The 16,769-nt window shown below is 42.3% G+C and overlaps 3 protein-coding genes across 7 annotated transcripts in view; 1 reads left to right on the top strand and 2 right to left on the bottom strand.

Annotated features, from left to right (window-relative positions):
- Positions 1–16,769, bottom strand: part of LOC111596118 (1-phosphatidylinositol 4,5-bisphosphate phosphodiesterase classes I and II) — a 68,660-nt gene that overhangs the window by 36,426 nt on the left and 15,465 nt on the right. For all 5 annotated transcript variants that reach the window (XM_023310184.2, XM_023310183.2, XM_023310187.2 and 2 more), the window contains exon 2: positions 11,581–12,023. In XM_023310184.2, the coding sequence (XP_023165952.2) occupies positions 11,581–11,673 (93 nt within the window). In that variant the 5' untranslated portion in view covers positions 11,674–12,023. The remainder of the gene's footprint in view (positions 1–11,580; positions 12,024–16,769) is intronic.
- On the bottom strand, positions 3,919–4,984 carry LOC111596122 (lectizyme). The gene has a single exon (XM_023310191.2). The coding sequence runs from the start codon at positions 4,944–4,946 to the stop codon at positions 4,008–4,010; it is 939 nt and encodes a 312-aa protein (XP_023165959.1). The 5' UTR covers positions 4,947–4,984; the 3' UTR covers positions 3,919–4,007.
- On the top strand, positions 6,332–11,575 carry LOC111596123 (transmembrane protease serine 9). The gene is made up of 4 exons (XM_030224524.1): positions 6,332–7,194; positions 8,587–8,992; positions 9,024–9,242; positions 10,713–11,575. Exons 1-4 carry the CDS (start codon positions 6,365–6,367, stop codon positions 11,535–11,537), a joined length of 2,280 nt encoding a protein of 759 aa, XP_030080384.1. The 5' UTR covers positions 6,332–6,364; the 3' UTR covers positions 11,538–11,575.

Here is a 16,769-nt window from a genome sequence, read left to right as displayed (position 1 = left end):
GGAATCTTCCTACTTGAAGAGCCGTTAAATGGTGCGTAAGATATAAACACCTATTAACAATTACAAAGCATATAGAATAGGCTAGATATATGTGTGCCACTTACAATACATTTTCAGCACTAGCTGCCAGCCCACTCAGCTCCGATCTCAGTGCCATGAAAGTTGTTAAAAATTTCGAATAGATAATTCGAATTTGCCGGATGCCATAAATTATCAGCTATGTGAATTTATAACGAAATAAATTAAATATTTGAATATTGCCATAACTTTGGTCAAACATAAAAGTTTGTCTTAAAATGAATCAATTAGCTTGCACAAAGTTGAGAAAGGTTGAAAACTGCATTTGCTTCGAATTAATTTTAAACTAATTTTAATTTTAAACTATGAAGTGAAACTTAAAATTCAGCTAAAGTTAGCTTAAACAAGTAAGAAAGCTCTAGTCGGGGTGCCCGACTAGGAGATACCCTGATCCCAGTCCTCTGAGTTTTTTTTAAATTTTCCGTAGTTTGTATCGAGTATTCAAAAAAAAAAGAAAACAAATAAAAATCGACATTGCGAGACCAGGATTCGAACCCGGATTATTTGCGCAACGTGCACAAACTCTACCAACACCGCCACTTCATAACTAAAAAAAAAAATAGAACAATAAAAACATTTCATCTCCACTGGTCTCGAACCCGGCCCAAGCTGCATACGAGCGGCGTCTCTACCAACGCAGCCACTTCCCTTCTTATGCGAGATGTTGCAAATTTGAACATAAGTAGCAGCTAATAATTCAGCACAATTCAATCGCAATTTCAATTCTTGGAATAGAAAAGAATGCACGCATTTGAATGTATGTGTGCACACGCATAGGAAAAATGCGTGCGCGTGGCGCTGCTGACATGTGCTTTTGCAAATTGGCCAAACGTTTTGTTTAATAACTTCTGTTTCACTTAATGGATTTTAATGAAATTTTCAGCATATGATCTACATATCCTATTGGCTTGGTTGAGATGCAAACGCCTTCACATAATGGCCCTAGTTCCAACTAAACTTAAATTCTAAGAATTTGGGGGAATTTGGAGCCGGTATCCAAAATCCAACAAAAATCAAAATTGCATAAAATATACATAAGACTAAATACAAAATTTGGAAGCTCTAGCTCTTAAGACGTTCGAGATATAATTTATTTACTGCATTTCAATAATGTTTTTATTCGATAACAATTAAATGCGAATAGTTATCGAATATTTGAAACAAACTTGACCTGCGCGTGCTATACACGGACCTACAAAAAAAATTTCAAGTCTCTAGCTCTTATAGATGCTGAGATCCACGCGTTCACACATACGGACAGACGGACAGACGGACAGACGGACAGACGGACAGACGGACAGACGGACAGACAGACAGACGGACAGGGCTCAATCGACTCGGCTTGTCGTCCTGATCAAGAATATATATACTTTATGGGGTCTGCCACGCCTCCTTCTGCCTGTTACATACATTTGCACAAAACCATTATACCCTGATTTCCCATTTTTAATGGGATCAGGGTATAAAAAATTAGAAAGCAAATTAAACAAAATTTATTTTGCGTTCATAACGAAAGTTTAAAAGAACCAACTACAAAATATCAGGAATTAAAAATAAAATAATTTAAAATTGCAGAAATATATATTAATATATATTTTATTAAGCGCAAGTTTCGTCGCTCACTTTAAACTGTCGTGAATTCATTGCAGACATATTATTTTAGATATATATTCAAAATACTTTCGACACTTAGCTGAGCACAAAACAAGAGTTTACTATTTCCAGTAAGCTCTACAAAATTAAATAGAAATTGCTTAGGCTATTTGCGTTTGTACGAAGAATTACGAGCAAATTTTAATGCCATCTATTAAAATGTTACGACTTGAGGCACAAATCGTGATGTTTGGCAAGATGGGAGCTTAAGCGATGCATGGCATGTTACGTAAGATAGAGCATAGAAATATGTAAGTATAAATAATATTATAAGCAAATTTAGTTAAATAAAAGACCAAAAAGTTACTTTACTCAAATTCAAGTCTTTTCGACTGTATCTTTATTTGTATAATTATTTTTGTCATGCACTCAACGTTGACCCTTGAAATATGACCATTAATATAAGGGAATAAGTGTTATTTTTGGTCGAGAATTGATGACCATTGAAATAGTCTTAATGAGCAAATTGAATTCGCAGCTGTTCGGTAGTTCATTATCCTTTGTTGAGGTCGGTTTAATGAACTCGCAAGGTGGCAAAGTGGCCCCAATTTCGCTTTGGGGAATTCTGCCCGCCCTAACAACCTACTCTCTACTAATAATTGATATTGAAAACATTAACTTGCAGTTCAAATTTTTGCTCTGGGGGCATTTGGGGTCATTCGGGACTCGAATATGGCTCGGTTCATTTCCTTCGGTGGGACCAGCGACCCCAACACATCCCCTTCCGCCGCATTTATATTCAATTAAGCGCATATTTTCTGCAGATTTTTGGGCTGCCACTGAAAAGGGTTGCGTTGCGCTAATTGGACTACAAGTTAACCCCGCATAAACCGAATATTTCGATACTCGAGAACGAGCATTTTGTATTGTTTGCCCCGTTTGTCGAATTACTTTTAACTAATTGAGCTGCCCCGCCATCGACCCGATCGTTAATTTCCAGTCAATGTGCACAGTTGAGTGTTAACCAACACTGGCAATCGGCTAAACAGCCCAGTGAATTGTCAAATGTCTCTGCAAATTGAGTGAGAAATGGCAAATTCAAAACTTGTGACTGAAGACAGAATCAATCTCGCTCTCTCTCCTTCTGTTAGCTTGTTTGGGCTCAGAACGATTACATGCATAATTCAATTGATGTAACAGCCTGTCTGTGCTCTGTGACACAGGGCTGTCTATGCCACACACAACCACGCAGAGGGCGACAACGAAGGAGCAGTTGGTTTTGTTGGTTAGGCGCCTGCACAAAAAGGGATAATTCTGTGCACAGATGTGCCTCAGTAGCAGTTGAACACAGATATAGTGATACAGATACATATACAGATATATCTACATCCACAGATACATCTACATCTATGCATATTGTGTTGTCAATCATGCTTAGGGGCCTGCCAATAAAGCCGCCAACTGCGTGTTCCAGTTGCCCATACGCAGAGCGTCAACTGCTTCGGGGACTATGCAAATGTTATTTGGGATTATCCAGCTGCCGCTGCAAGCTATCTTTGCGTATGGGGATTTCTATTACCCCTTTGCGCTCAGTTCTTTTGCCAAAGTTAAACTATTGAGTGAGTATGCTTTTCTGCAATGCCTGACTTCTTAATACCCTGTAAAGACAGCTATATCATCGGAAGTTGCCTAGGCATTGGCTTCTGTTAGATCTCTCAGAAAGTTCAAAGTCAAATGTCAGTCTCTGTCTCAAGCTTAATCACGAGCTAATACACTCCACTGCATATTTAATATGTATAGGGTATATGTAGAACCTTCGGCAGCTGCAACTTCAAACTACATGCAAATGTTGTCATAAAAATGTAGACAGCCTCCACGGCTGTCACCTGTGCAAGTTTGTTGAGCACTTCAAACTAGCTGCTCGAGTTGCTGCTGTTGGTTTAAAGTTTTGCCAGGCACTTATTACGCATACGCCAAGTGGTGCACTCGACTGAACCCAGCCCCTAGCAGCTGCAGCGGTCGCCGTTGCTGGCCCGACGCACAGCTTACCTCAAATTAAGATTGATGTACAAAAAACATAGAAAATTCAGCTGAAAATCCATTGCAATTTGACCCTGAACTCAAAGCAGTTACACGGCTAGAATTAGGCATGTGCGATCTAACACATCGAACAATCTAAACGGAGCTTATCGACCATCGGCAACACTGATAGAGCATTACCTATATCTAAGTATTATAGAGATTAGATAGTTGTTGTTTGCTTTAATGGGCGATAAATGTGTTACGCAAAGATCAAAGCTATACGAATTTAGCTTAAGGACTGTGCTAGCTGACACTCAGTTCAGCTGGTAATAGGCGCTAATCACTTGGTAGATCCAATTCACATAGGCGGGCACAGAGGTGTAGACAGTCGGCCGATCAGCGTAGCCGCAGGGTATGTAGGTCCAGGAGCCCAGTCCCACAAGCTCGGCGGGTCCATCGATGGGCCAGTAAACCAAGGGACTGCCGCCGTCTCCAAAGCACGCTTTCACCTGGGCACACACCTGACTCTTCGAGAGCGGCGCATCTGCCGGCAACAGCTTCGCGCATTGTACGCTATTTAGCAGTGGAGCAAATCCATACTGCAGCTTCTTCGAATATTCATCACCATCAGCATTGGTTAGACCCCAGCCATAGAGAGCGGTCGTCTTGTTGCTGTAGTCCTCGTCGAGATCTGGCAGAGAAATTTGCTGGACACGACTCGAGTAGACAAATGACTTGGAGACGTGCAGCAGGGCGATGTTGTCGCTGCCGGCTACGCCGCTGAATGAGCGATGCGTCGCAGCAAAGTCCACGTAGCGCACCTGAGCGTCGCTTACGTTGGACCGATTGGAGAGACCCGCATAGATGGGAGTGCCGACGATGTCACCATTGAAGCTGCGCAGCTCCTCGGCGCAATGTGCAGTGGTGAGCACCCAGCGCTTGCCAATAATGGAGCCTGCACACTGATGACTGTAGATGAGCGGGGTAAGGCTCAGTGAGACGAGATAAGGCGCATTATCCACGCCCTGCACATCGTAGCCGCCTATAATGCGCGATGACATTTCCACTGTTTGATCATCTTTAATTTTCTGCATTACGCGCTCCACCAAATGGGGCGCAACTTTCTGCGCCCTGGCCAATTCCTCAAAGTGCTCCGACAGCAGGTGTTCAAGCTGAGGCTGCTGCCCAATGGCATTGGCTTTGGCCAGCGCCAAAAGCGGCAGCAAAGCAATCAGAATTTTTAACGCAAACATAGCGTTTCGTATAGCGGTGAATGTGAACTGGTCCCGGAAGCTCTTCAGTCTATATATATAAACCTAGTCGTCCACTGGAGCTTTACGATACGCGACGAGTATAACAAGAGCGATTACTGTTTTTGAGGTAAGATAGTGCGATAGCGTATTCGATTAGCGATGGCAACGTGTTCGATACTCCGAGCAGCGGCTAGTTGAGTTAGCTATCAATATGGGAGACTCTCTTGTCGATGTGAACCATGACAAAGCGCATTGTGAGTAGAGAGAATTTCCCTTGCACTTAACACCTTGGCACTTGATGGGCTGTTTTAAAATCTGTTTTCAATGACTACTTCAGATGTCATAACAAAACTGACATTCCTGATTATATATGGCAACTATAAGAGCAACTAATCAAACGTAATTTGTTACAAGAGCATTCGGAACTCTTGCCCTTCGCGCTTCATAACGTCAGCAACTCCACAGCTTCTGAGATCAGAAAAGGTTTATTTGCGTTTAGCTTCTAAATCAAGTCAGACAATAATGAGAAATCTAATTGGATGCTGATGTCAAGCTGATTACTTCAGTCTGAGGCATGGCGCTTAATAGATTAATTTAATTGCAAAGAGCTTGTAAAGATTTGCTCGAAAATTGCACAATGGCCGACGCATTTAAGCCAGGCGCTAATTAGAGGATTCTTTGTGTCTGGTCGGAATTTTATTATCATTGTTTAACTGGACTTTAAAGTGGCATCTACGTGTTTGGCACATGCTGCGTGTTTTTTTTCCGCCATTGGGCTTTTCCCGCTTGTTGTTTTTAATGTGTACACAGTTCGGTGTGCGTGTGTGCGGTTGCACAAAGTCCAAAGCCCGCAGCGGCGTAAAATTTGCTTTTAATTGGCTAAGCCCGTAAAATGGCCGCCATCTGCCGCAGGCCGAACAGGCTGGACAATGTCCACTCTTTTATGTATGCCCGCCAAGGACGCGCATCCCTTTTTAGACTTACAACCCCAATGCCTCTATATATATATATATACATGTATGTATTCATATATTTTTAGCGCCCTTTTGCGCTAGGGGACTCTAGGCTCCGGGCCACCTGGCACGCGTGGCTTGTCAACGCCTTACAACACACGTTACGCAAGCTAAAAATATGGCAATTATTAGAGCTGTAAATGTAAAACATGTAGGAACTTTAGGGTCGCCGGGCTTAACAAGCTTCGTTATCATTATCAGCTGGCATTGGATTAGCGTAATTTTCGCTTATTGGGAAAAAAATCAAGTCATAAATGCTTATTATTAGCTGAAAGTGAAATCATTTTTCATAAATCTATCTTCTAATCGCACGATAACACTTATTGCCAAAGCGAGCCATGGCGCCTATAAAAAGTCTGGGAGTATTGCCGATTTCATCATTCAGGGCCCATTGCTTCAACCAGAATGAAAGTACTTGCATTTACCCTTCTTGCTCTAGTGGCTGCCAGCGCCCAGGCCGGCAAGCTGACCGACGCCTTGGTCAAGGTTATTCCGAGTTTTCCCACCGGATTCGTGATCAACGGTACTGAAGCCGATCCCCATTCCGCACCTTACATCGTCTCCCTGGGCACCAACTTCAACAAGCACTCGCACATCTGCGGAGGAACCATCATCAACAAGGAATGGATCGTCACAGCCGCCCATTGCATCTCCAACCCCGTTGGCATGAGCGCCATCGCTGGCCTCCACATCCGCGCCGAGGTCGATGAGCGCACGCAGCATCGCCAGATTGACTTTGGTCGCGTCCACGAGCAGTACAGCGGCGGCGTCGGACCCTTCGACATTGCTGTGTTGCACGTCAGCGAGCCCTTCGAATTCAACGAGTTCGTCAGTCCAGCTACCCTGCCCAGCCGCGAGGAAATCCACGAGGGTGAGACCCATCTGTACGGTTGGGGCCAGCCCAAGTCATATATATTCACACCCGCCAAGACTCTGTTGACAATCACCACCGAGATTGTCAACTACGAACAGTGCAAGGAAGTTCTACCCGAAGATGCCCCATTGGCTTCCACCAATCTGTGCTCCGACTCCCTGCAGGAGAGCAAATCTGCTTGCAATGGTGACTCCGGCGGCCCCCTGGTCGTCGAGCACGCCGATGCTGCCTCTGAGCTGATCGGCGTTGTCTCCTGGGGCTACATTCCCTGCGGCCTGGCTAACATGCCCTCGGTCTACACTCGTGTCTCTGCCTACGTCGACTGGATTGCCAAGATCCAGAGTGCTTTCTATATTCTGAACTAATTTGTTTGTTTGTTGTGCATAAATTGTAATAAACAATTTACTTGACTCTAGTCAGGTTCAGTTTCATGATTTGACTATATAATGCACTTTTAATAGATCATGTGATCTGATAATTTTTCTTTAATCTAAGGAAATTTACAATCTCCGATTATTGGCTTGGATTAGTCAATCTTTATATGATTTGTGTTAAAGTTTACTGCATGCTTTGTCTGCAATAGATTAGCTAAAGACTAGAAATATTACTGAAAGCGAGTTTAACTAACTGGGCAATATACATAAAACAGTTGAAGAGGCACGAAAATTGCATTATTCGGATAAGCAAACTAACTTAAAAGGGAAATCAAGTCGTTAGTCATTAGATTTTTGGCTCTACTTGGAGACCACATTGTATTTAAAGTGTGTTCTTTAAGCTAGAGGCCAAGTTTGAGCAAGTTGAAAGTGCATTTGCACTAGAACGAATATACCCTGTTACTCTTAATCCCTACAGTATTCAGCAAACAAAAGCACGACTAAGAAGCTTTAGTTAACTTATCTCTATGATTAGGCAATTCATATTACTAATATTGCCAAAGTTGTAGAAACTTTTTTAAAGCTCTCTGAACTACGATCATTCATAAGTAAATTTATGGGACCAATTTGCGTGGACTTCAATTAAAGGTAATCAGCTTTAAATATTTATGACTCATAAATATTTCTGCTTTTGCCTATTAATTTTATGAAAAGATGAATTTACCTCTTGAATAAATAAGTAAATTATGAAATTGTGAAGAATAAATTTAAATTGAAAATTCTTTACTCTGTGGATATTGAAATTCCCAAATGTTTCTATATATAACTAAAAATAATTTATCATAAATGTTTCAGTATTATTTCTGCTTTCAATACGTTCAATATGGGAATATTAAAAACTCAAAACAAGTCACTTCCAGTCTCTAGCAGCTGTAACATTTTTCGATTGCCTTCCCCTTAGTGACGAACGTGTCATGACTATAGATGGTCGGTCGGACAAAAAGACGGAGATTGCTTCAATATACTTAATACCATATGCTTTTACTTTATGAATGAGTGTAATGAACGATTCTATCGAGCAGTCTTTCGATTCATCGTTATAGATTTCGATTCATCTACTACAAGTGTTAAACCTTTTTATTTCTTATCAATTGGCTTTTGCCCATAGAAGATCAGATTTGGATGATTAGCCAGAATTTCAAAAGCTGGGAAAACTGAACTCGCAAACTATGATTGTCGCTTTAAGGGCAATCAGCATTGTAAATCCATCTGCTAATCTGCCCATAATAACTCTTCTAATGCTTCTTCTTCCGGGTTAATACACCTATAAAAGATTACACCGCATCAGCGGTTATATCATTTGAGCTCGTAACTTCAAGGCAATCAACCGAAATGAAAGTAGTCGCCGTTACGCTCTTCGCCCTTCTGGCTGCCAGCGCTCAGGCTGGCAAGCTGAGCGATTCTCTGGTCAAGGTGATTCCTAGCTTTGCCACTGGATTCGTTATAAATGGCACCGACGCTGAGCCCCATCAGGCGCCTTACATTGTGTCCCTGTCCAACAACTTCAACAATCATTCGCACATCTGCGGCGGCACCATTGTCAACAAGGAATGGATCGTCACAGCTGCCCACTGCATCTCCAACCCAGTCGGCATGAGCGTCATCGCCGGTCTGCACGAGCGTACCGAGGTCGACGAACGTACCCAACACCGCCAGATTGACTTTGGTCGCATCCACGAACAGTTCGGAGGTGGTGTTGGCCCCTATGATATCGCCGTCTTGCACGTGAGCGAGCCCTTCGACTTCAACTCTGCAGACCATCACCACCAACATTATCAACTACGATGAGTGTCTGTATTTAATGCCCGCGAATTCCTCCCTAGCTGCAAGCAACATTTGCTCCGATTCGCTGCAGCAGAGCAAATCTGCATGCAATGGCGACTCCGGCGGCCCCCTGGTCGTCGAGCACGACGATGCTGCCTCTGAGCTCATTGGCATTGTCTCCTGGGGCTACATTCCCTGCGGCTTGGCCTCAGTCTACACGCGTGTCTCCTCCTACATCGACTGGATTGCCAAGATCCAGAGCGCCTACTACATTCTAAACTAAATTGTAGTTGTTATCAATAAAAGTGAAATCGGTTTGATTTGTACAAACTAAACTACCTATCTTTATTCGATTTGACAGCTTGATGTGGCATTTTTTGATAATTGTCGTTGAAATTTTTATTACTAATTAATTTATATTGATTAGTTTATTGGCATGGCATTTTGTGATGAGATGTGTAACGTAGCTCAAAAGATACCCATGATTCCATAAAGTATAGTGGATCTTGATCAAATGATTAGTTAAACTATTTTACTGCCAACAAATTTATATATTTCTTCATGTTGCCTTTAGCTGAGTCGAGTCGAAACAATCGTCTGATTAACTTATTAATTTAAAATTATAAAACCATCTGGCAACACCAATTTACCTATCATGTTATAAGTATGTTGATAAGTTGGCTAAGCTTCTACATTAAGCAGTCTGGCAATATTGACGGGCGTTACCAATTAAATAATACGGTCACATAGATTTAATCTCAAAATCGTATTTCAAATTCATCAATCTGCACAACTCTAAAATTCTAAAATATATTCACTTTCATTTGCAACATACTCAGGTTATAGCTTGTGGTTCCAAACTGAAGAACATACAATTTTCCCCACTTGCCATGCATTTGTGGATCATATTCAATATCATCAATCATATGCCCAGTCTTCAGGAGGTTGAAAAGCCAATTAACACTTTACTTTGTAAATGAACAACAAATATATATAGTAATATGTAATGCTTAATCTCAAACCTAGTAAGCTTCAACAAACAATCTGGCAACACCGAAAAACGAACTTGGCCTTGTTAAGTTGGCTGCGACAGCCGCTTTACACCACATGTGTAGCGAAGAATTTCGAAATGATATGATTATACGAGAGATAATTTGAACTCCCTGTCAGTTGCCTGCAAAAGTCGATGATCACATCGTTGGGGAACTTCCCACACGCTCCTATGCTTTACGACCCGCGGCCAATCAGACGAATGATCTTGCAAAAAACCTACTTTGTTTTGTTTATAGAGATTAACTAAAATATATGGTGGTCGGGAATGTAAACTGTATTCGAGATTTACGAGCCACTTGCCACCTTATTTATTTTCGCATAGACTTGGCTCCTCCGCCGAACCACTTATCTGATGATTCGATCGATTGCAAAGTTTCCATTGATGTTGATCTAAAGTGGGCTGTCTGGTATACTTAGCTTAATCGGGACACGGTCATTTGCGAAATGCGGCAGCACAAAGTAAGGATTGTAAATCTGCAGCGCGTCAATTGAACGACTTCCATAAAGACCAGTTGCCATTGATAGCTAAATCTATATACGATAAGCTCGACTAACTGATAAGGCGCCACTGGTTGGGGCTATAAAAGAGAATGCTCCGGCTACCAATAACAAACAGTAAACTGCGTAGTCAACAGCTGTTAACATGAAACTTTTTGTGGTGCTCATTGCATTGGCCGTGGCCTCGGCAAAGGCCAACATTATTGGCTGGCCCGGATTCCCCGAGGGTCGCATCATCAATGGCAACGAGGCCAGGGCTGGTGAGGCACCCTTCATTGTGTCCCTGCAGACGACCAAGAACGCCCACTACTGCGCCGGCTCTCTGATCAGCGATCGTGTTGTCCTTACCGCCGCCCACTGCATGACCTACGCCAACTTCCAGGTGGTTGCTGGCGCTCACAGCCGCTCGGACAACTCCCAGACGCAGGTGCGTCAGGCCAGCAGCTCCCGCCAGACGGTGCACGAGAAGTACGACGGCGGTGTCGGTCCCTACGATCTGGGTCTGATCTTCCTGGAGAAGCCTTTCGATATTAACGCATTGACACGCGATGGCAGCGCACCTGTGTCGACCATCTCGCTGGCCACCAACCAGTTCACCGCCAACACCGATGGCGTGCTCTTCGGCTGGGGACGCGACAACTCTGGCTCGCTGCCCGACAAGCTGCAGAAATTGGATGTGGATATCATTGGCTACAACGAGTGCTTGGCTCAGCTGCCACGTGGCAACAAACTGGCCGATAGCAACATTTGCACCTACACCGCCGGCACCACCGATGGCGCCTGCAACGGCGACAGCGGCGGCCCATTGGTTAACAAGAAGGCCGATGGCTCCTACCAACTGGTTGGCATTGTCTCCTGGGGCTACACTCCGTGTGCCAGCACCAAGTATCCATCTGTCTACACCTACACAGGTGCCTACACCTCCTGGATCCAGGAGCACAGCAACGACTACTAAAGCGTCTGATTGAATAAACGAAATGAACTTTTGCAATACTTACGTCGTCCCATTTGATAAACTTCTCGCCATCCTGCAGAGCCTGTGGCACCTCCACGCTGGCCGTCGATATGTAGGTGCCGCCTGCGCTCATCATTCTGTTGCCCTTTTTTTGCCCTTGTTGCCTCTTGTTTCCCCTACGTTGATTTGGTTTAGCTTGTTTTAGTTAGTTTCTGTTTTTTTTTTTGTTTGTTTTTGGCTGGCTTTAGCCGCTGCGCTGCATTTCCTTTGTTGAATTTGTTTCGTTTTCAGCTTTTGTGGTTCTCGCAATTGTTGTTGTTGCTGTTGCTGTTGAGTTTGCTTCGCATACAAATGACGCCATTTGAGCGTGGTCCTGGTCCTGGCCTCAATTAGACCGCCGCTGCAACTGCGGCTCGTTTCACCTGCACCAGCTGCATTCTGTGGGCTTCACTGCTGCAGCTTGATTAAAATTCCGCTAATGTCCGACTGCAAAAGAGATGGAGACAAACAAACGTTTAGAGTGGAGTTATCAAATTGCCAAGTAGCTGCAGTAGTACATATTTGTTCTACTTAATGCACTCTAACAGAGATTGCCTATCAGCAGCAACTGCTGGCCCTGCCCCGTTCTGAATACTTGAACATCTTATTAAAGAGCTTTTAATATTTTGACATTAGAGCAGGGGTTTAGCTAACTTCTTTTGTTAGGCTTTCTTCTGAGACTTTCTGAGCCTAATTCTAAGACTGGTTTATCTTACACTCAAAACAAAGTCACCAAAATTTACTTTTTCTACATGTTTTAGTTAAGCAACCAAAAATCTAGCGCAATATTTGCGTCTATAGCTTAGGCTTGCTCTTTAAGCTTTACTCAACTTTTCTCTACAAACTGCTCAAGCTCAAGTCAGCTTTAATTTAAGCAGCTATTTGCCCAGCAGCAGCTTGTGGTCTCCCAATGCCTAAAAGTAATTATATTTCTTTGCTTCAGATTTGCTAAACAAAATTCTATAAAAATGCTATTAAAATAAATGCAAATTTATTTCGTTTCTTCTTCTTTAAGAGTCTCAATGAGGAAAGTTTTGTTACAAAATATGCCAATGCTTAATATTTATGAAAATTTCTGTTGATTATCTTTGTTGCATAACGTGGAAAATTCAAGGAAAGTCAATTTTTTTTCTCTTAAAGTCTTCAACAGAGTTTCATTTGTTATTGCCTTTGTTTCCGTTGTCATCTTTGCTTTCAATCAAATCCAATTCCATTCTTATATTTTTGGTTTCTTAGCTTTTTTCCTACATTTTCGCAAAGATAAAGAAAACAACTGCAAGAGAGATTTGCTACTGGCAAGCGTGATTCGATTCAGCTTTGAGCTCGCTCGCACTCTCCTCCTTTTCTCCCTTTGACATACATCAGAGTTGAGCAAAATTTATGGAAATATATTTTGAGGGCTTGTTTCATATTTCAAGCTTTCTATTTAGAAAGAAGAATATATTTTTGAATTTGTAAAAATAGTTGTGCTTCGGCTATATTCAAATCAATTCATGCCCATTCTCTGTCCAGCTGAATAGCCAGCTCGTTAGGGTCAGCTCTGGCTGCTGCCTTTGCACAGATTTTGGCTTACGCTTTGTTAGCCTATTTTCGGGCTGCCTTGGCGCATTGTATGGGTTTTTTTGTCTTTTCGCATTTCGTTTATTCAAAATTGTTTTCTCGCTAATTTGGCGCACAAACGTTGTCAGTTCACAGTCTTCAGTTTTCAGTTTTCAATTAGCTGAGCGAACAACTTTTGACCCCGGACCGTAGCTGAAGCTGAAGCTGTATTGTGCTTGAACTTTAAATAGGCATCCGGTTGAGGCGAAGTTCCTAAAACGGAACTGTGCACCGATGACAGCTGACGATAAATGTTCAGTAAATTCACTCATTCAGTATGCGCTGCTCGCTCGTGAATCATTCATGGCAAATGCTTTAAGTTTTGCTCTCGAAAACACTTAATCCGCTTACGACAAGCCAGCACAAGAGCCCAGGGAGAAGCAGATAATGGCTGATAGAGTCGGATACTAAGAGACACTCACACTCACCCACTCGCACACACTATGCACACACACATACGTGACTTTCCAACTAATTCATTTATAATTTCTTTCGGCCAAGCCATAACCAATTCCAGCCAAAGACACAAAATGAAAACGTAAGCAAACTTTTAGTCAGTCCACAAGCCACACAGCTTGACCATGTGTGTGGGTGTGTTAATGTGTGCTTTTCACACACACACACACACACACACACACACACACACACACACACACACACACACGCATACACACACATATTCGAAAGGAAGTCATTTGTTTTTTTGTTATTGTTGTTGGTGCGCACTTTGGTAAATATAAATTGAATTTGTGTGCATTTATTTTTGGCAGTTTTCCTTTTCATTTTCCATTTTCCACTTTTGCACATTTTCCGTATTGTCCGCAAACGGAACATTCACAAATTGAGCTTCGTACGTCAAGGCAAATGTCTGCCCGCTGCGGAAGTAATTAAACATTTTGTTTTGCATGCGAAACGCGTGGAAATGATTGGAAAATTGTTATGGCTTACATAAGCGCGAAGGGAAAATCGAATGAAAATTGCCAGTCGTTTCAGCTTTTCCTTTTTGCACAACGGTTCCTTCAGCGCTATTTTCATTTCATTTTTCTGTTTTCTGTTTTTCTGTTTTCCTTTTTTTTATTCGCACAAATCGTTTTAAGTGTTTTATGGCAAACGGGCAAAAATTTATTGCAACCAATTTGCAGATATACCCACGCACCCACAGGTGGGGTGGGGGGATGTGGATGGAAATCACAGCGGCAACATACAGATTTGAAGTGACTTCCACTTCTAGTGAACCAACAACAACAACAGCAGCAGCAGCAGCGGTAGCAGGGCCAAAGCGAGAGTCGCATGAATCATGCATGCGACACAAAACAGAACAAAATGGCGGCTCGCTCGCTCCCAACAAACGCTTTCGGGGCAGCGCCATAAATCAAAAGACGTCCCAGTCGAAAAAAATAAATAAAAATATGTTTGCCGACTGTAAAACGCACAGAATGAAGCTAAGAAATTCGTGAATACTCTTTGCAAAGATCAAGTCAAGTTTTCACTCTCACTTTATGTGCCATTACGCATAGCACTAAGCAAGCTGTCCTCCTTGGCTAGTTTATGTTGGCTTTAAGTGCACAAGATAAAAATGGGATTTGTCTCTTGTCGGACAATGTATTTTATACATTGAGCCTCTTAGACTCGCTCTCTGATGTTATACTAACAGCCATTAGACTGTGCTCCATGGTCTAATCTAATGACCCAGCTCTTGTTAGCTGTAAATTGTGGCAATATGCTCTCTGGCTATCATTGCATAGATAATACTAACTTTTAATCATATTTGTCCCGCATGGTTACTTTACAATTAATACTTATAGTCTAGCTGCTGAACTGGATTTTAACTAGAAGTTACCTTTGGATTCTCTTATGCGTGCCTAGTTTTAGATATTATATATTTGCTCAGCTTGAATCGTATCTCCAGCTTGTACTAAACTCTTCAATTGTGTCAAAAGATAAATGTAAAATCTAAAACTATTATCCATCATAGTCTTTTTATGCTATATAATCGTATGAAATATTGAATTTAACTGTCAAGCATTCTCTATCTACTAAAAACTTATACATAATATGCTAAAGTATTCCATTTTATCTTATGAAACACTGATTAATAGTTCAATTACCTGTTGAAGGTATGTCGAAACGATTTCTGCTAAACATATTTGTAATCTCTAATATTATTATCCTCCATGGTCACTTAAATGCAATAAAATCCTATAAAACTGTTGAATTTTTCTCTCTGGTCACATTATGTAGGCCCATAAAAGACACCTCAGACATATATTAATGCACATGTTCTTCATGGTCACATATACAAACAACTCTTTAGCCATAACAGTAATGCGCTGCTTGAACATTATGTAGAATATGCTTATTGTTATGGGTCCAGAAAGGAAAAGAAGGAAAAGTAAAATAAATACCCTTTCCGGGACGTAATCAAACTTATTCAGCCTGCGGCAGATGCCGCACAACTGACTGCCAAATCAGCTGTTGTTGTTGCTGCTGTTGCTCTTGCTGCTGCTGTTGTAGCAACAGCAGCAAGGAAGTTGCTTGTCAAACGGCAATCTTGAAGCATGGAGCTTGGCACTGGCAAAAAACATGATAATCAAATCAAGGCGCCAGCTATTTGGTTAATGTGCATGACAGCGTTGCCGATGCCGACGAAGAAGACGACGACGAGGCTGCTGCCAGCCAAGTTAAAATGCTTAAAAGTGAGGCAGGTGAGCTTCAAAAGATAAGCAACAGCAGCGACGGCAGCGAGGGCGGCAAAAATTGTGTGGCATGCTTTTAGGAGCAAACGTTTTTTGTCGACGCGCAAATTGCAGCGACAGCCTGTGGCCTGCCACTGTGTGAGTGTCAATGTGTGTACGAGTGTCGAGTGTCGAGTGTGTGTGTGTTTGTGTGTGTGTGTGTATGACTATAATTTCATTTGTGGTACATAAAACTTTTGCTGGCGCTTCATCTCGCATTGAGCGCTCAAAGCGCTAAAGCGTCTAAACGTACAAGTGAGAGAGAGACAGAGACAGAGCGAGAGTGAGCGAGAGAGAGAGACTGTGTGTGAGTGTGAGTGAAAGAGCGAGAATTACATTAAACTAATTGCTTTAGCTTGTCATTGTTGTTGCTCTCATGTATTTATTGTTAGTGAGGCTTTTAGGCGAAACCAAATTATATTTACTTGTATGTCAAAATACATTTTTGTATGTGTGTGTGTGTCTGGTTGTGCGTGTGTTAGTGTTTGGCTATTGTACAAAATTTGAGGCAGCTGCACACTTTGACAAGCACTGTGCATGTTCTTGCCAGAGCGGGACAGGCAGATTGCCAGCAGCAGCAACAACAACAACACTCGAGTCTGCAATTACCTTTGACCTTAAGCACAACAACTCAAACAAGCGCTGCGAAATCAAATATTTAAGCCAGCGTACACACGCACACACACAGACACACCTCCATCGACACTGACAGAGGCTGACTGTGCGCCACGCCCACCGCAACAAGCACAGCAAAAAAAAAAAGGATTCGGAAACGCTTTTTGGGTTTATTAAAATGCAAAAGTGTTGAGTAATTTGCGGGCAGCTTTCGCCTACTTTGTTGTTCGAGCTGTTGCCTTGA

This window comes from Drosophila hydei, unplaced genomic scaffold (genome assembly GCF_003285905.1).
Source record: "Drosophila hydei strain 15085-1641.00,03,60 unplaced genomic scaffold, DhydRS2 tig00008114-arrow-pilon, whole genome shotgun sequence".
Taxonomy (NCBI): Eukaryota; Metazoa; Arthropoda; class Insecta; order Diptera; family Drosophilidae; genus Drosophila; species Drosophila hydei.
The sequence above is the reverse complement of the archived record's forward strand: the minus strand, read 5'-3'. Positions and strand labels throughout refer to the sequence as shown.

Coding starts and splice junctions, on each gene's coding strand:
- LOC111596123 (XM_030224524.1), top strand. CDS start 6,365: ATGAAAGTACTTGCATTTACCCTTCTTGCTCTAGTGGCTGCCAGCGCC. Junction 7,195..8,586: donor AGTGCTTTCTATATTCTGAA/CTAATTTGTTTG, acceptor CGTAACTTCAAG/GCAATCAACCGAAATGAAAG. Junction 8,993..9,023: donor ATGATATCGCCGTCTTGCAC/GTGAGCGAGCCC, acceptor TCAACTCTGCAG/ACCATCACCACCAACATTAT.
- LOC111596122 (XM_023310191.2), bottom strand. CDS start 4,946: ATGTTTGCGTTAAAAATTCTGATTGCTTTGCTGCCGCTTTTGGCGCTG.